Source organism: Heterodontus francisci, chromosome 12 (assembly GCF_036365525.1).
Source record: "Heterodontus francisci isolate sHetFra1 chromosome 12, sHetFra1.hap1, whole genome shotgun sequence".
Classification (NCBI taxonomy): Eukaryota; Metazoa; Chordata; class Chondrichthyes; order Heterodontiformes; family Heterodontidae; genus Heterodontus; species Heterodontus francisci.
The window spans coordinates 20752658-20772770 of NC_090382.1; the positions used below are offsets into that span (position 1 = coordinate 20752658).

At 44.2% G+C, this 20113-nt stretch overlaps 1 protein-coding gene across 2 annotated transcripts in view; it reads right to left on the bottom strand.

The window, feature by feature from the left end:
* LOC137375772 (eukaryotic peptide chain release factor subunit 1) overlaps positions 1–20113 on the bottom strand; it is a 58386-nt gene that overhangs the window by 22492 nt on the left and 15781 nt on the right. For both annotated transcript variants that reach the window (XM_068043179.1, XM_068043180.1), the window contains one exon: positions 669–844. In XM_068043179.1, coding sequence (XP_067899280.1) covers positions 669–844 — 176 coding nt within the window. The remainder of the gene's footprint in view (positions 1–668; positions 845–20113) is intronic.

Genomic DNA, 20113 nt, shown 5'->3' on the forward strand with positions numbered 1-20113 from the left:
AAATGAAATCATCATTCATTATGTAAACTGAATTGTTTTTAAAAACATGCTTGGACCGTGTCAGCTTGAAATTTTCATGGCCTGCCCTAAGATCCTAATGGCATCATAATATAGTTGCATGCTTTGTGGGGCTTAGCCTGTGATGTACTTATCAGAAGCACAATCACTTTAAGGGTTTAAGACAGGACTGCACGAGTAAATACCTTCTCAAACACACCAGATTTTTTCTTAGATATAGTCAGCTGTTGCGTTAGGAAATAAGTCAATTGTCTTTGTCTAACTTCACCCATTCTTATTCTTCTAATCCCTCATATATGAATCATAAAAATGTTAGCATGCAGATACAGCAAGCAATTAGGAAGGCAAATGGAATGTTGGCCTTTATTGCAAGAGGGATGAAGTATCAGAGTCATTGTTTCTGCCCCAGTTGAAATGACACAAGGCCATGTGGGACTCGAGGTCAACCCATCAGGCCAATTACACTTTACCCACTAAACCATGGAATGGAGGCTTAAATAAGTCTCAACACAAGAAGTGACTTATATGTGAACACTTACTGGTAGCACTTGCTGGTGCTGACTGGAGCTACTGATTCTAGTGACCCTATCAACCCATCATAAAACACACCAACCCGGAGAAGAATAGTGTTTAATGTGGAAATGACTGACCTTTATTGTATAGTTTAAGACGCTGTTGCACAGACGTAATGGCCCCCAGCACAGACAGACGGTTCACTCGAGATTTGATGTTTGAAGCAGTGCCAAATTCATCTGCCAGCATCTTTGCTACTCGCGAGATCTGGTCTTTGGGAGGAATGATGAGCGAAATCATACTGGTGCCATTCCTAAAGAAACAAACAGCTGTCAGTAATATTGAAATGTCAGAAACATTTAACATAGAGGGGCCCAGTCTACTACTTCCTGGCATGAGTGTGGATTCGTGAGCACTGGCAATCCAACCCATGAAGCCCAGTAACTATTTGCACTTGTATTTCTGATTGTGTGTTTTGTACTGTTTGAACGTTGGGGGCCAGGTTGGAAAGCACTGTTGCCTTGTTGGTTGATCAACCTTAAACTCTAACATCTGCATCCAATAGTATCAGCAGCATTTAATGAGAACGTAGACCTAACTTTACATGTGCCTCTCGCCCCCATGGTCCAATAATGTGCACTCTAGCTACCCAATTAGACTAAAAGCTCAGACACAGACTTGAACACATGGAAAGCTGGTGTACACAGGACAAAACAATAAAACACTGTTAAGTGAGGCAACTGCACCGTAAAAAGGGTCAAGAGGTATAATGGGGGACAGGGAACTTTTGTTCAGAATATTCCTCATTGTGTCGTGACAAAAATCTGAGCTGTGACGTTCTCAGCTGATAACCCCCTGGTCCAGAGTGCTTCAGTGCAGAGGGATCTGGGTGTCCATGTACATGAATCGCAGAGAACTAGTATGCAGATACAGCAGGCAATAAAGGAAGGCAAATGGAATTATGGCATTTATTGCTAAAGGAAGAGTATAAAAGGAGAGAAGTGTTGCTGCAACTGTACAAGGCATTAGTGAGACCGCACCTGGAGTACTGCGTACAGTTTTGGTCCCCTTGAGGGATGTAGTTGCATTGGAGGTAGTTCAGAGGAGGTTCACCAGATTGATTCCAGAGATGAGGGGGTTTGTCTTATGAAGAGAGATTGAGCAGCTTAGGTCTTTACTCTCTAGTGTTTAGAAGAATGAGAGGAGATCTAATAGAGGTATACATGATGATTAAGGGGGATTGACAAAGTAGACGGAGCGAGGATGTTTTGTCTGGTGGGGCAATCGAGAACAAGGGGTCATAGTTTTAAGATAAGGGGTAGCAGATTTAAAACAGAGATGAGGAGAAATTACTTCTCTCAAAGGGTCGTGAGTCTGTGGAATTCACTAGCCCAGAGTGCAGTGGATGCCGGGACATTGAGTAAATTTGAGGAGACAGACGGATTTTTAATTAGTAAAGGGTTGAAGGATTATGGAGAACAGGCAGGAAAGTGGAGTTGAGGTCGAGATGAGATCAGCCATGATCGTATTGAATGGCAGAGCAGGCTCGAGGGGCTTAATTGTCTACTCCTGCTCCTAGTTCTTATGTTCTTATGTATATTCTATACCTCGGCTAATAAAGGAAAGGATTCCATATGCCTTAACCACCTTATCGACCTGTCCTGCTACCTTCAGAGATCTGTGAACATTCACGCCAAGGTCCCTCACTTCCTCTACACTTCTCAGTATTTTCCCATTAATCGTGTATTCCTTTGCCTTGTTTGACCTCCCCAAATGCATCACCTCACACTTCTCTGGGTTGAATTCCATTTGCCACTTCCCTGCCCATCTGACCAGACCATCAATATCTTCCTGCAGCCTACAGCTATCCTCCTCGCTTTCTACCACACAAACAATCTTTGGGTCATCTGCAAACTTCTTGATCATGCCCCCTACATTTACATCCAAATCGTTAATACATACCACAAAAAGCAGGGACCCAGTACTGAGCCCTGCGGAATGCCACTGGAAACAGCCCTCCAGTCGCTAAAACACCCGTCAATTACCTTTGGTTTCCTGCTACTGAGCCAATTTTGTATCCACCTTGCTGCATTTCCCTGGATCCCATGGGATTTTATTTTTTTTTTTAGTGAGTCTGCCATGTGGACCTTGTCAAAAACCTTGCTAAAATCCAGATAGACCACATCAACTGCACTAACCTCATCTATCTTCCTTGGTACTTCAAAAAATTCAATCAAGTTGGTCAAACAAGATCTTCCCTTAGCACATCCTGCCACATCTAGTCATGAATGGTGGTAGTCAATTAAACAGCCAACTGGAAGAGAATGGTCTATGAACATCACTATCCTCAGGGCAGCAGAACACAGTATGAGTGCAGAAGTCAAGGATTAAGTGGTTGCAACCATCTTCAGCCAGTAGGTGGATGATCCATCAGCCTCCTTCTGAGGTCCCCCAACACAGAAGCCTGTCTTCAGCCAATTTGATTCACTTCTCTTGATATCAAGATACATCTGAGAGCACTAGATACAGCAAAGGCTACGAGCCCCGACACAAAGAGCCAAATTCCAGAGGTGAGGCAAGAGTGACTGCTCATGACAGCAAGGCAGCATTTAACCAAGTGTGGCATCAAGGAGCCCTAGAAAAATTAAAGTCTATGGGAACTGGGAGGACAAGAAAAAAAAATTTCCACTGGCTGAGTCACAGCTAGCACAGAAAGGAAAGATGGTGGTGGTTGTTGGAGACCAATCATCTCAGCCTGAGGACATCACTACAGGAAGTTCCTCAGGGCAGTGTCCTAAGCCCTACCATCTTCAGCTGCTTCATCAATGACATCTTTCTCCACCTCCATCACAAACTCAGAAGTGAGAATGTATGCCTGTGATTGTTCAGTTCCATTCACAACTCCTCATAATTAAGCAGTCCACACCGGCATGCAGAAATACCTGGACGGCATTTTAGGCTTGGGCTGAAAAGTGGAAAATAGCATTTGCGCCACACAAGTGCTAAGCAATGAACATAATCTCTTAAATTACTTCTGGATTACATTCAATAGCATTACCATCAAATCCCCAACATCCTGGGAGTCACCACTGACCAAAAACTTGACTGGATCAGCCATAAATACAGTGACTACAAGAGGTCAGAGGCTAAATATTTTACGGCGAGTCACTAGCCTCCTAACTCCCAACAGCATATTAGCCATCTACAAGGCACAAGTCAGGAGTGTGATGGAATACTCTTCACTTGCCTGGATGAGTGCAGCTCCAACAAATGCTCAAGAAGCTTTACACAATCCACCACCTTAAGCATACACTCATTGGGGAGACGGTGTAGTTGTAATGTCACTGGACTAGTAACCCATAGGCTCAGGCTAATGCCCTGGAGACAGGTTCAAATCCCACCATGACAGCTGGTGGAATTTAAATTCAATTAATTAAAAATCTGAAATTGAAAGCCTCTCAGTAATGACACCATGAAACTATTGATTGTCGTAAAAACCCATCTGGTGCATCAATGTCCTGACCTGGTCTGGCCTACATGTGACTCCAGACCTACAGCAATGGAGTTTGACTTTTGTCCACCCTCTGAAATTGCCTAGCGAGCCACTCAATTCAAGAGCAATTAGGGATGGGCAACAAATGTTGGGCAGCCAGCCAGCCCACATCCCAGGAAAAAATTCATTCCTTCACCATTGATGCAACATGGCTGCAATGTGTACTAACAAAATGCACAACAACTCACCAAGGTTTCAACAGCACCTCCCAAACCCATGACCACCACTACCTAGAAGGACAAGGGCAGCAGGTGCATGGGAATACCACCTGCAAGTTCCCCTCCAAGTCACACATAATCCTGATTTGGAAATGTAGCTTTGTTCCATCATCGTTACCGAGTCAAAATTCTGGAACTCCCTACCCAGTAGCATTATTAGCGTACCTCTACCATATGGACTGCTGCAGTGCAAGAAAATGGCTCAACATCACCTTTTCCAGCGAAAAGGAAAAAAATTCATTTGGAACCCACCATACAGCTTCAACACAGCTCCTGCAGGATCTGTTATTTAGAACAAGAAACATCATAACTGAAGCATCCACCACTTCTCACCATGTCTATATGGCTAGTTATAAAGCAGTTCATAGAATGGACAATGTCATGTTCAAACCCATGAGAACCACCCCACAACTTGTTTTAAATAAATGAATACCAAATATAGAAATCATCAAGCACCATGGGTTACACTGGCATAAGTCAGAGTTCCTGCTACTGATTGCTGATCATATATGATAGGCAAGATAGACCCCTCCTACTCTTATAGGCCTCAGTTAGGTGACATCACACTGCCAGGTGCTGCAGAATATTGGAAAAGACCAACAGAGAAGCTGCTTAAAAAAAAAACTTATTGTACACTTACTTAGTGTCAGCTGTGGCACAGTTGGTAGCACTCTTGCCTTGAGTCAATTTATGGGTTCAGGTCCAACTCTAGGACTTAGCCTAGAAATCTAGGTACTGACGAAGTGCTGCACTGTTGGAGGTGCCATCTTTGGGATGAGATGTTAAGCCAAGGCTCCATCAGCCCTTTCAGGTGGATGTAGAAGATCCCATGACACTATTTCAAAGAGCAGGGGAGATATCTGCAGTATCCCTCAATCAACATTACAAAAACAGATTTTTTTTTTTTTAAATAACTAATTCACGGGTTGTGGCCAGCATTTATTGCCAATCTCTAATTGCCCTTGAGAAGGAGATGGTGAGCTGTCTTCTTGAACCGCTGCAGTCCATCTGGTGTGCGAACACCCACAGTGCCATTAGCGAGTTTCAGGGTTTTGACCCAGCGACAGTGAGGGAAAGGTGATATAGTTCCAAGCCAGGACGGTGTGTGGCTTGGAGAGGAACCTGCAGGTGGTGGTGTTCCCAAGCATCTGCTGCCCATGTCCTTCTAGTTGGTAGAAGTCGCAGATTTGGAAGTGTTGTCAAAGGTTTGGCGAGTTGCTGCAGTGCATCATGTAGCTGGTACACACTACTGCTATGGTGTGCTGGTGGTAGAGGGAGTGAGTGACTGAATGTTTTGTGGGATCTTGCAGCGAACAAATTGGCTATTGCATTTCCTACATTACAACAGTGACAGCACATCACGACATCCTGAGGTTGTAGTGCTTTTCACATAAATGCAAGACTTTTTTTCTGTGCACACAGCTTAGCATTTGCAGAGTAAGAGAATTTTCAATATATTTTCTAAAATTTAGCTAGAGTGGCTGGGGGGCAGGGGAAGAAATCAGGAAACTGAGAAAATGAAAGGCCTTCCTTATAATTCTGTGTTGTAGCCTCTATGCAGCTAGTATGTAGATCTTGCCTACAGACTTTTTACTTCACATTCTGTGCTCTGTGCAACAATTGAGCACTGCAGCTGGTACAGACAAGAGGTTGCAGATAGTTAAGACTTTTCAAATATTGCAGGCTACTGTCCAGAATGATGACTTAAATGTCAATCCCAACAACCACACCAGACTGAACATCTGCTCACAGCAAAAATCATCCAACCCAACAGTATTTTTGAAGCTTCTTGCAAAGGTGATAAACAACTTCAACAGCAAAAACACAGGCACAATCTTTCACCCCTAATTTTTCAACATTTCTCTTTTCCCACTGGTCCAGCACATATTCTCCTAACAAACGAAGGGCTGTATTATTTTGTGACGTCTCTATCCTTTATTTTTAAAAAAGGTAAAAACTAATGCTGTTGCTGCTCATCTAATAACTCAGTTGGTCAAGTCTGGGAAGGTGGGGGGGGGTGAAATTGAATTCTATGTTCCTGTCTCAGATTGTTATCCAGTTCGCTCCCACTGAAATCTTATTACATGGAAATTGCAAATTAAATAGGCTGTCCAGCCCAGCCAGTGCATGCTCACCCTCCTCTCAGCAGTATCCTAATTCCATGTGCCCACCTTGCTCCTATATCCCTTTACCCCCTTTTCCTAAAACAATCTGTCCAACTTATTTTTAAATGTCAATATGGTCTCTGCTTCAAACATTAGCTCTGGCATTGCATTTCACAGCCTCACAACTCTGTTAAAAGGTTTCTTCTGCTCTTTGTCCTCAATGTCACATTTAAGTTTGGTATCATGTCGCCTGATTCTAGATCCCTCTGCCACTGGAAACCGTTACTATCTATTCTAACATATGAGCATACGAATTAGGAGCAGGAGTAGGCCACTCGGCCCCTCGAGCCTGCTCCACCATTCAATAAGATCATGGCTGATCTGATTGTAACCTCAACTCCACATTCCCACCTACCCCCAATAACCTTTCACCCCTTTGCTGATCAAGAATCTATCCACCTCTGCCTTAAAAATATTCAGAGACTCTGCTTCCACCACCTTGAGAAAGAGTTCCAAAGACTCACGACCCTCACAGAAAAATCTCTATTCTGTCCCATCCCTTCATTTTAAATATCTCTAATAACTCATTTCAATCTCCTCTACTCTAACTGAAACAGCCTCAAATTTTCAAGCATTTTTGTATTTTTTTCCTCACAAACTGCACAGTATCCTCTCTACTGGGTTAACATTCTTTCCATAATGTGGAGCTCAAAATTGCACACGGTATCCAAATTGTGGTCTTACTAAGTATTGATAGAGACTGATACACAGATCACACTTGTAGCATTTGAGTGATCAAAATCATCTGTGACACCCGACAGTCGAATAATCTATCACTCACTGGCTAGACTGGCAGAAAGAAGAGCCGCTGAGGGAAAACTACAAGAGGGCAACCTTGAGATGCTGGATTTTTGGGAAAAACATTGGTTCATTTTACAAAAGGGATGTTTTTTGTTTAATAAAAGGCTGCAAATGCAGGTGGGATTTTTTTTTTTTTAAACTAACCACACAAATTCTCCTATTATAGTGTAATTCAAAAAGAAAATGCAAATCACATCTGCCAGAATCAGAGTTCAGCTCCAGTTCTGTACTCACTTTTGCATAGAATTGCATTGTACACTGCCACAATGCAACACACAGAAGGCATTTGACAAACAGCAGACAGTTGTTCTTTTAGATGATCCTAGATAACACACATACTCAAGCACTGTACTGTTATAAAGCTTTGGTGCGCAGTTAACCTTCAAAGGAAAGGGGAATGACAAGATCCAAATGCTCAAACACTATGGTCCTGACAAAACCTGGAAGTCAGCAATCTCATTTCAGATTTGAAGAGTCACAGATTAAACTGTGACATACATTCAAAAGCTGCCACAGAACAGTATCTCATAGCATTCCTTAAAATTCAAACTAATGATCAAAGCTCCTCAATGGTTTGATAGGCAAAAACATATACAGAGCAGCAAGTCACTGATTCATTCATTCGCCAACTTGTCACTTATCAGCCCAAACCTGAAAGTTGTCCAGGTCTTGTTCCATGCGGACATGAACTGCTTCTGTATCTGATGAGTCGTAAATGGTGAACATTACATAATGAACATCCTCACTTCTGACCTTATGATGGAGGGAAGGTCATAGATGAAACAACTGAAGATTGTTGGACCTAAAATACTACCCTGAGGAACTCCTGCCGTGATGTCCTGTGTCTGAGATGATTGGCCTCTGACAACCACAACCAACTTCCTTTTATACTAGGTATGACTCCAACCAACTGAGAGTTTTCCCCCTCTGATTCCCATTAACTTAAATTTTACTGCAGATCCTTGATGTCATACTCAAAACACCGCAGTCATTCTCACCTCACCGCTGGAATTCAGCTCTTCTGTCCATGTTTGGACCACAGCTGTATGATATCTGGAGCAGAGTGGCTCTGGTTGAATTCAAACAGAGCATCGGTGAGGAGTCGGTGAGGATGTTATTCCTAAGTGCAGCTTGATGGGACTGTTGACAACACCTTCCATCACTTTGCTGATGATTGAGAGCAGACTGTTGGGGCAATAATTGACTGGAATTGATTTGTCCTGCTTTTTGTGGACCAGACAGGCAGACTTAGCTTTTACCTGGATTCACAAAGCATCTGAATAAATCCCTGCACAGTGCTGGTTTACTTCTGGTACAATAGACTGCGAAAGGTTTACTGCATTTTGGTGTTCAAAGCAGCTTCAGTGCTTGGATTACAAAGCTGCCTCCATCAGGAAATTGGAGAACCCATGTAACACATTACACACAACTTCTTTACTCATTCATCAGACGTGGGCATTGCTGGCAAGGCCAGCATTTATTGACCTTCAGATGGAGATGGTAGTGAACCAGTGATGTCTGTGTGAAGGTACTCCCACAGTGCTGTTAGGGAGATACAGGATTTTGACCCAGTGATTGTGAAGTAACAGCGCTATATTTTTAAAGTCAGGATAGGATGAGACTTGGAGGGGAACTTGCAGGTGGTGGCGTTCCCATGTGCCTGCTGCCTTTGTTCTTCTAGGTGGTAGAGGTATGTTGTGAATTTTGTTGCTTGAATAGATTGCGGGACAATTCTCAATTTTAGCACGAGTCCCCAGATGTTAGTGAAGAGGTCTTTGCAGGTTGGGCTGGCTGTGCCTTTGCCATGCCTGATGCCTAAGTCAATGCCAAGTTTTGTTGTTTTTCGTAGCGGTTTGATACAACTGAGTAGCTTGCTGGGCTATTTCAGAGGGCAGTTAATTATTAACACTGCTGTGAGACTGGTGGCCCACTGAGGCCAAACTAGATACGGATGACAAATTTCCTTCCCTAAAAGATTAGTGAACCATGAATTTTTACAACAATGCAGTAGTTTCATGGTCACCATTAATGGTACTGGCTTTTTAAATTTAGAAATTTAACAACGTAAATTCCTCGCTCTCATGATGGGTTCTAAACTCATGTCTCCAGGTCATTAGTCCATGCCTCTGGATTACTAGCCCAGGAACATAACCATGATGCTACCATACCCACGCTTTTGGAGGTTATGAAACATTACTTGTGTCAAATGCACTGGGTGCTTTGCAAAATGTTCCATTCAGAAAGCTAAATGTCCCCCGCTAGCAGCGGTTGTCTGCTATTTGGGTACAACTGCAGGTGTACAGGGTAACAGTGCATTCTTTGTGTTTCTGGTTAACATGGTTTTTGAGCTCAGAGGTTTGGAAAATAGCAAATGCAATTTACCAAAAATCTTGTGCTGCTCCACCCAGTTTAAGGAGGAGAAACTCTAGCACCTGTGGGAGCTGGCCCAGTTAAAGAATTGAGATATAAATGAGCCTACATAAAAGGTGTTATTGGGGGATTGACTGCATCAGTTGCACAGATCCAATGCCTTTTTAACTGTTCTCTGTTCCTCAAAGATACAAATAGTAGGCCAAAATATATTGACTGCTTTCTCTGTAGGATTCAGTGGTCTAAAGTTGTATGCATTGAAATCCTATTGTGGTAGTGAGATTGCTAAATGGTCAGTCATTTTCATCTCACTTAGTTAAGATTTAATGAGATTTTGAGATATGTGGATGCAACATAATCCGACCCTAGTAGTGAGTTACAACCCTCGAGACCGTCAGGGATATAGGCCATTGTGCGGTTCTTAGTCTTATGGCGTCTCACTCTCAAGTGACTCCTGCTGCTGGAAAGTACACATTGGAAGAGAACAGGTTCTAGCTCAGCTGTGCTGTCCTCATTGCTGTTCTTCATACATGAACCCAGGAGACACTGAGTTGAGTTATACTTGGAGGCTGTGTGTGCACACATGGGACCAAGACTTCCGCCTTCAGATTCCTATGCTGCTGGAATCGTTGACTCTTCAGGAAAACAACCTATATTAAGCAAAGGTTCTTAACTCATACTGGGAGGGTAAAGCACCAGACAGCTTAACTCTCTGTTCAGTTTGCTGTGGGCATAGCATTCCACTGAGTTTACTACATAATAAAGCATTGAAATTCTCATCACCGGGGTCACTTTAGAAAGGCATTTAAAATAAATATAGTATCTTGTCTTGGTCAATCACTTGTTTGATTAAGGGCTCCATAGTGGCCATTTCCTAGAGCATTTGTATGACTCATCCAACCTGGTATTGACTATTTCCTCCTTCCTCTATCTGAAGACACTGATTCTTGATGGTGCTTTACCCTCCCAGTACCAGTAGAATTAAGAACCTCTGCTTAGTATAGGTTGTTTTCCTAAAGAGTCAACAATTCCAGCAACATAGCAATCTGAAGGAAGGAACTCTTGGCCCCATGTGTGCAGACACAGCGTCAGTATAACTCACCTAAATGCCGTTCTTCATACATGAACCCAGGAGACAATGAGGACAGCACAGCTGAGCGAGAACCTGTTCTCTTCCAAGATTGAAATGTGTACTTTCCAACAGCAGGAGTCACTCGAGAGAAAGACGCAATAAGACAAAAAACCACACAATGGCCTATATCTGTGTCACAGGGTCATAACTCTACTAGGGTCCAATCACATCGCATCCACATATTACAAAATCTCATTAAATCCTAACTAAGTGAGATAGGAAAATGATTGACCATTTAACAATCTCACTACCCACAATAGGATTGCAATGCATACAACTCTAGACCACTGAATCTTACAAAGAAAGCAAACAACACATTTTGGGATACTATTTGCATCTTTGAGGAACAGAGAACAGTAAAAAGGGCATTGGATCTGTGCAACAGATGCTGTCAATCCCCCAAGAACACCTTTATGTGGGCTCATTTATATCAATTCTGTAACTGGGCCAGCTCCCACTGGTGCCAGATTTTCTCCTCAAACTGGGTGCAGCAGTACAAGACTTTTGAAAAATTGCATTTGCTATTTTCCAAATCTCCCAGAGCTCGAAGAAAAGTTCCTGCAAGTCAGAAATGTAAAGAATGCACTGTTGCCCTGTACACCTGCAGCCAAACCCAAATAGACAACTGCTACCAGCAAAGGGGGGGGGGGTGGGTGGGGACATTTAGCTTTCTGAATGGAACATTTTGCAACGGCATCTAGTGCATTTGACACAAGTAATGTTTCACAACCTGCAAGAGTGCGAGTACGGTATCATGGCTATGTTCCTGGACTCAATCTGGAGACATGAGTTTAAAACCATCACGAGAGCTAGGAATTTAAATTAAATTAAATTTTGAATTTAAAAAACTAGTATCATTAATGGTGACCATGAAACTACTGCATCGTCATCAAAAGACCCACATGATGCACTAATCTCCTTTCGGGAAGGAAATTTGTCATCCATATCTGGTCTGGCCTGTGTGGAATGCCAGACTCACAGCAGTGTTGGCGATAATTAACTGCCCTTTGAAATAGCCCAGCAAGCTACTCAGTTGCATCAAACTGCTACCAAAAATTACAAAACCTAGCATTGACCTAGACATCAGACATGGCAAAGGCACATCCAGCCCAGCCAACCCCACAAAGATCTCTTCACTGACAGCTGGGGACTTGCTATAATTGACAGCACTGTCCCACAGTCTAGCCAAGCAGCAAAATGACAGTCAAACTCACCAGAATAGCTCCACCACCGAGAAGGACAAGGGCAGCAAGCACATGGGAACACCATCTCCAGTCTCTGGCTTGAAAATATAGCACTGTTACTTCACAGTCACTGGGTCAAAATCCTATATCTGTCCAACAGCACTATGTGAGTATCTTCACCACACAGAATTCACTGATTCACTACCATCTCCACCTCAAGGTCAATAAATGCTGGCCTTGCCAGCAATGCCCACATCTCATGAACAAATATGGAACATAGAAGCAGGAGTAGGCCATTCAATCCATCGAGCCTGCTCCACTATTCAATACAATCATGGCTGATCATCCACTTCAACGTCTTCCCCCCCACCCAACACTACCCACACGTTCCATGATGTCATTTGTATTTAGAAATCTGTCAGTCTCTGCTTTAAACATTGCTACCACCAGGTGTGACGGGGTCTAGGGATTCCCTCTCAGCCTTTGTCTGGTTTAACCGTAACGGGGTTTAATTTTAAAACCACCGTGTTTTGGCTCCCCCTCAGGTGAATCCTTGTTCACTGATTTCCAATTGTAAGGCAAAGAAACCAAATCAGACGGGTTTTCTTCGATTTAAACAAGAAAGGTGGAAGTTTATTAATCTTAAACTCTTATTCACTTAACGACTACAAATATGCAACGCGACCACTCGAGCGTGCAGACGCGATAAACATGCAGCAGATAGAGACAGAAAAAGTAGAAAGGCTAAAGGGGAAAGTTTGAGGTAATATCTGATAGTTATTTACGGTCCAGAGTTCAACGTGGAGTCTTTGGTTGCCGCTAAGTCTTGCGGTTAGTTGGGGCCCAGTGTACGCTTTAACTTGTTTCGATGTAGGAGTCTTTTCTCTCTTTAGATTTACATGTCTTCAGTGGGTCCGGAGGCCTGTCAGAGAGCGACAGCATGCCAGCCAGGAGAGAGGCTGCCGTGTTCCAGGTTCAGTTACAATCGTCAGTCTGTTGCCAAACTGTCCTGAGAGCACAATTCAAAACTCCAAGCTGGCCAGCAGATTGGTCATGCGGCTAACTGTTTAAACAAACTGCTGCATTTGTGGATTCCAAAGCTTTTGGTTTAGTGGTGGGGGGGGGGGGGGGCAGGAAAATGCGGTAAGTGCTGTCTCTTACAGGATGCAGATCTCCATCGCCCAGCCCCATCTCTTAATTGAATCAGTATGCAAATGTCCTCCAGCCAAGTGTCTGGTGATCTCTTTAAACAAGTCATTTCTTCACTCCAGCAACAGTTTAAAATTAATGTTCATATGATGAAATTAATATGCCTCATTCTTGGCAGGTGGGGGTCTTCATGACAATATATTCAATAACTGAGCTTCCACAGCCCTCTGGGGTAGAGAATTCCAAAGATTCACAACCCTCCAAGTAAAGAAATTTCTCCTCGTCTCTGTCCTAAGTTACTTCCCCCTTTTTTTGAAATGGTGTCCCCTGGTTCTGGACTCCCCAACCAGGGGAAACAACTTAGCTGCATCTACCCTGTCTATCCCTTTAAGTATTTTGTAGGTTTCAATGAGATCACCTCACATTCTTCGAAACTCTGGAGAATACACAACCAGCTTCCCCAAAGGGGCGGCACAGTGGCTAGCACCGCAGCCTCACAGCTCCAGCGACCCGGGTTCAGTTCTGGGTACTGCCTGTGCGGAGTTTGCAAGTTCTCCCTGTGACCGCGTGGGTTTCCGCCGGGTGCTCTGGTTTCCTCCCACAGCCAAAGACTTGCAGGTTGATAGGTAAATTGGCCATTGTAAATTGCCCCTAGTGTATGTAGGTGGTAGGAGAATTGAGGGAAGGTGGGGATGTGGTAGGGAATATGGGATCTATGTAGGATTAGTATAAATGGGTGGTTGGCACAGACTCGGCGGGCCGAAGGACCTGTTTCAGTGCTGTATCTCTCTCTCTCTAAATCTCTCTTGATAAGATTGTCCCGCGATCACAGGAACAAGTCTGGTGAACTTTCGTTGCACTTCTTCTATGTCAATAATATCCTTTCTAAGGCAAGGGAACCAAAACTGCACACAGTGCTCCAGATGCTATCTAACTGAGGTTCTATACAATTGAAGCAAGACTTCACTACTCCTGTACTCAAATCCTACTGTGATAGAGGTTAACATACCATTAGCCTTCTTAATTGCTTGCTGCACCTACATGTTAGCTTTCAGTGACTTATTGACAAGGACACCCAGGTCCCTTTGTACATCTACACTTTCTAATCTCTTACCATTTAAGAAATACTCTGCACATCTGTTCTTATCAAAGTGTATAACCTCACATTTTTCCACATTATATTCCATCTGCCACATTCTTGTCCACTCACGAAGTCTTTCCAAATTCCTTTGAAGCCGCTTTGCAACTTCCTGACAACACGCATTCCCACCTAGTTTTGGGTCATCTGCAAACTTGGAAATACTAAATTTGGTCCCCATATCCAAATCATTGATATATATTGCGAACAGCTGGGGCCCAAGCACTGATCCCTGCAGTACCCTACTAGTCACAGCCTGCCAATGCAAGAATGACACATTAATTCCTACCCTCTGTTTTCTGCCTATTAACCAATCCTTAATCCATGCCAGTATATTACCTCCAATCCCATGTGATTTATTTTTCTAACCAACCTCCTGTGGGGGACTTTATCAAAGACCTTTTGAAAATCCAAGTATACCACGTCCACCAACTACCCTTTATCAATTCTGTTACTAACATCCTCAAAAAACTCCGACAGGTTCAAACATAATTTCCCATTTATAAATCTATTTTGATGATGTCCAATCAGATCATCCAAGTGTCCATTTATCACATCCTTTAGAATCGATTCTAGCATTTTCCCAATGACCGATGCAAGGCTACCAGGTCTGTAATTCCCTGTTTTCTCTCTCCCTCCCTTCTTAAATAGTGGGGTGACATTTGCTCCCATCCAATCTGCAGGCCACTCCAGAATCTACAGAATTTTGCAAGATGACCAATGCATACAATATCTCCATAGTTCCCTCTTTCAACACTCTGGGATGTAGAATATCAGGTCCTGGGTACTTATCAACCTTCAGCCCCATTAATTTCTCCAATACAACTTTTCCTTCAATTCCTCATTCCCCCGAATCCCTTGGATCTCTAATTCTGGGAGATTTCTTGTATCTTCCTCAGTGAAGACAGACACAAAGTCATCATTTAACTTCTCTGCCATTTCTCTATCCCCCATTATAAATTCGCCTGACTCTGCCTGCAATGCACCCACATTTGTCTTAGCCAAACGTTTCCTTTTTACATACCTATAGAATCTTTTACAATCTGTTTTTATATTTTTTGCTAGCTTACAGTCATATTCTATTCTCCATCCGTTTCTTTGTCCTCCTTTGCTGTATTCTAAAATCCTCCCAATCCTTCGGTTTACTACTATTTCTGGCAACTTCATTGGCTTTTTCTTTTAATCTTATACAATCCTTAACATCCATTGTTATCCACGGTTGACTGCCTTTACTTGTGGCTTGAAGGAATGTATAGTTGCTGTAAGCTATGTAATATTTCTTTAAAGATTATCGTCTGCCTATGTACCATCATACCTTTTAATGTATTTTCCCAATTCACCTCATCCAATTTGCCCCTCATATCTTCATAATTTCCTTTGTTCAAATTTAACACACTGGCTTCAGATTGAACTACCTCACTTTCAAACATCACTCATGCCTAAAGGTTCTTTTACAACAAGATTAATTAGCCCTTTTTCATTACATAATAGATCTAAAATAGCCTGTTCTCTAGTCGGTTCCTCAACATACTGCTCTAGAAAACCATCCCCAACAGACTCCAGAAACTCGTCCTCCACAGCATTATTGCTCATTAGGTTTATCCAGTCTATATGCAGATTTAAGTCACCGATGATTACCACATGCTTTCCTAATCTCCTGATTAATGCCATGCCCCACACTTCCACTACTGTTTGGTGATCTGTAAACAACTAATGCTTCCTGCCCCTTGCTGTTCCTTAGCTCCACCCAAACAGATTCCACATTGTTATTCCAATCAGAGATCCTCCCTTACTAATGTACTGATCCCATCCCTTATCAGTGCACCACCACCTCCTTTTCCTTTTTGCCTGTCCTTCCTAAATGTCGCATGTCCTTGAATATTCAGTTCCCAGTCTTGGTCACCCTGTAGCCACGTTTGTGTTATGGCAATTAGTTCATACCCATTTACCTCTATTTGGGGCTCCAAGTCATCTACCTTGTTGCGAATGCTGCGTGTGTTCAGGTGGAGTGCCCTTAATCTAGACATTCTGCATTCTAGTTGATGCTCGCCTTTGTTTCACCCGCCTTCTAATGTCACTTGCTACTTTTCTACCTCCTGTCACCAGCTTTACTTCCTTCTAATTTGAGCTATGCCTCAGGTTCCCATCCCGACAAGCTCGTTTAAACCCTCCCCGACAGCACTAGCAAGTCTCCCTGCGTGGATGTTAGTTCCGCTCCTATTAAAAGGTGTAGTCCGTCCATCTTGTACAGGTTCCATCTGCCCCAGAACCGGTTCCAGTGCCTCAGAATTCAGATGCCCTCCCTCCTACATCATTTCTCCAGCCACTTGTTCAATCAATCCTCCTATTCCCATGCTCACTAGCACGTGGCACTGGGAATAATCCTGAGAATACTCTTTCCTTTGGGGGTCCTGCTTTTTAATTCCCTTCCTAGCTCTCTAAAATCTGCTTTCAGAACCTCATCCCTCTTCCTACCATGTCATTGGTATTTATGTTGACCACGACCTCTGGCTGTTCACCCTCCCCCCAGAAGGATGTCCTGCAGCCGCTCCGTGATGTCCTTGACCCTGGCATCAGGGAGGCAACACACCATCCTGTAGTCACGTTTACTGCTGTAGAAACACTTTTTATTCATCGCTGACCAGGCTAGCATTTATCGCCCATCTCCAATTGCCCTCGAGAAGGTGGTGGTGAGCTGCCTTCTTGAACCACTGCAGTCCATGTGGGGTAGGTACACCCACAGTGCTGTGAGGGAGGGAGTTCCAGGATTTTGACCCAGCGATATAGTTCCAAGTCAGGATGGTGTGTGACTTGTAGGGGAACTTGCAGGTGGTGTTCCCATGCATTTGTTGCCCTTATCCTTCTAGTTGGTAGGGGTCGCGGGCTTGGAAGGTGCTGTCCAAGGAGTCTTGGTGCATTGCATCACGTAGATGGTACACACTGCTGCCACTGTGCATCAGTGGTGGAGGGAGTGAATGTTTGTAGATGGGGTGCCAAACGGGCTGCTTTGTCCTGGATGGTGCAAAGCCTATTGATTGCTGTTGGAGCTGCACCCAAGTATTCCATCACACTCCTAACTTGTGCCTTGTAGATGGTGGACAGGCTTTGGGGAGTCAGGAGGTGAGTTACTCGCCGCAGGATTCCTAGCCTCTGACCTGCTCTTGTAGCCACGGTATTCATATGGCTACTCCAGTTCGATTTCTGGTCAATGGTAGCTCCTAGGATGCAGATAGTGGAGGGTGCAGCGATGGTAATGCCATTGAATGTCATGGGGAGATGGTTAGATTCTCTCTTGTTGGAGATGGTCATTGCCTGGCACTTGTATGGCACAAATGTTACTTGCCACTTTTCAGCCCAAGCCTGGATATTGTCCAGGTCTTGCTGCATTTCTACATGGACTGCTTCAGTATGAGGAGTCACGAATGGTGAAGATTGTTCGCTGACGATTACACATCCCCACTTCTGACCTTATGATTGAAGGAAGGTCATTGATGAAGCAGCTAAAGATGGTTGGGCCTAGGACACTACCCTGAGGAACTCCTGCAGTGATGTCCTGGAGCTCAGATAATTGACCTCCAACAACCACAACCATCTTCCTTTGCGCTAGGTACGACTCCAACCAGCGGAGAGTTTTCCCCGATTCCCATTGACCTCAGTTTTGCCAGGGCTCCTTGATGCCACGCTCGGTCAAATGCTGCCTTGATGTCAAGGGCAGTCACTCTCACCTCACCTCTCGCGTTCAGCTCTTTTGTCCCTGCTTGAACCAAGGCTGTAATGAGGTCAGGAGCTGAGTGGCCCTGACGGAACCCAAACTGAGTGTCACTGAGCAGGTTATTGCTAAGCAAGTGCCGTTTGATGGCACTGTTGATGACACCTTCCATCACTGTACTGATGATAGAGAGTAGGCTGATGGGGCGGTAAATGGCCAGGTTGGACTGGTCGTGCTTTATGTTGACATACCTGGGCAATTTTCCACATTGCCGGGTCGATGCCAGTGTTGTAGCTGTACTGCAACAGCTTGGCTCAGGGCACAGCAAGTTCTGAAGCACAGGTCTTCAGTACTATTGCCGGAAAATTGTTAGGGCCCACAGCATTTGCAGTATCCAGTGCCTTCAGTCGTTACTTGATATCACGCGGAGTGAATTGAATTGGCTGAAGTCTGGCATCTGTGATGCTGGGGACTTCAGGAGGAGGCAGAGATGGATCATCAACTCGGCACTTCTGGCTGAAGACTATTGCAAATGCTTCAGCCTTATCTTTCGTACTGATGTGTCGGGCTCCCCCATCATTGAGGATGGGGATATTTGTGGAGCCACCTCCTCCAGTCAGTCTGATTCCTGTCTGATCCCCTGACTATCAAATCTCCTATCATTATTGCTCTTCCACACTTCCTCCTCCCCTGTGCAGCTGAGCCACCCGTGGTGCCACGGACTTTGCTCCGGCTGCACGCTCCCAAGGATCCATTGCTCTCACCAGTACAAGTATCCAAAATAGGAAATTGATTAGCAAGCAAGATAGTGCAGGAATCTCCTGCTGCCCGATTCCTGCACTGCCCTCTCTGCCTACATGCTCCTCACCTGCAATGTGACTACCTCCCTAGACACGCTATCGACGTAGTCCTCGACCTCACAGATGGACAACAGAGACTCCAGCTACCACTCGAGTTCCGAAACCCGGAGCGCAAGTTTCTGCAGCTTGCGACACTTCCTGCAGATGTGATTGTCTAGGATATGTAGTGACTGCTCACAGACCACAGAACGTACATTCTGCGTGGCTGAGCTGACCTGCCATACCCAAGTTGTGTGTTGTGTTACATGGGTTCTCCAATTTCCTGTTGGAGGCAGCTCTGTAATCAAAGTACACCATCAGTGCTGAAGCTATTTGAACACCAAAATGCAGCAAAGCTTTCTCAATTCATGGTACCAGAAGTAAACCAGCACTGTGCAGAGATTTATTCAGGTGCTTTGTGAATCCAGCTAAAAGCTAAGTCTACCTGTCTGGTCCACAAAAAGTAGGACAGTCATTCCGGTCAATTATTGCCCCATCAGTCTACTCTCAATCATCAAAGTGATGGAAGGTGTTGTTGACAGCGCTATCAAGCAGCACATACACGGGAATAATCTTCTCGCCGATGCATCGTTTGAATTCCACCAGGGAACACTCTGCTCCAGATCTCATACAGCTGTGGTCCAAACATGAACAAAAGAGCTGAATTCCATCAGTGAGGCGAGAATGATTGCAGCATTTGAATATGACATCAAGGAGTCCCAGTAAAATTGAAGCTAATGGGAATTGGAGGGGGAAAACTCTCCACTGGTTGGAGTCATACCTAGTATAAAGTGGAAGCTTGTTGTGGTTGTTAGACACCAGTCATCTCAGACCCAGGACATCACTGCAGGAGTCAGTAGTGTTTAGGCCCAACTATCTTCAGCCGCTTCATCAATGACCTTCTCTCCATCACAAGCTCAGAAACTGAGATGTTCACTGTGCAACGTTCAGTACCATTCGCAACTCATCAAATACTGAAGCGCTCCGTGCCTGCATAGAGCAAGACCTGGACAACATTCAGGCTTGGGCTGATAAGTGGCAAGTTACATTCGCACCACACAAGTGTCAGGCAATGACCACCTCCAACAAGAGAGAATCTAACCATCTCCCCTTGATGTTCAATGGCATCATCATTGCTGAATCCCCCACTATCAACATCCTGGGGATTACCATTGACCAGAAACGGAACTGGATCAGCCATGTTCATACTGTGGCTGCAAGAGGCTGGGAAGTCTATGGTGAGCAACTCAGCTCCTGTCTCCCCAAAGCCTGTCCACCATCTACAAGGAACAAGTCAGGAGTGTGATGGAATACTCTCCACTTG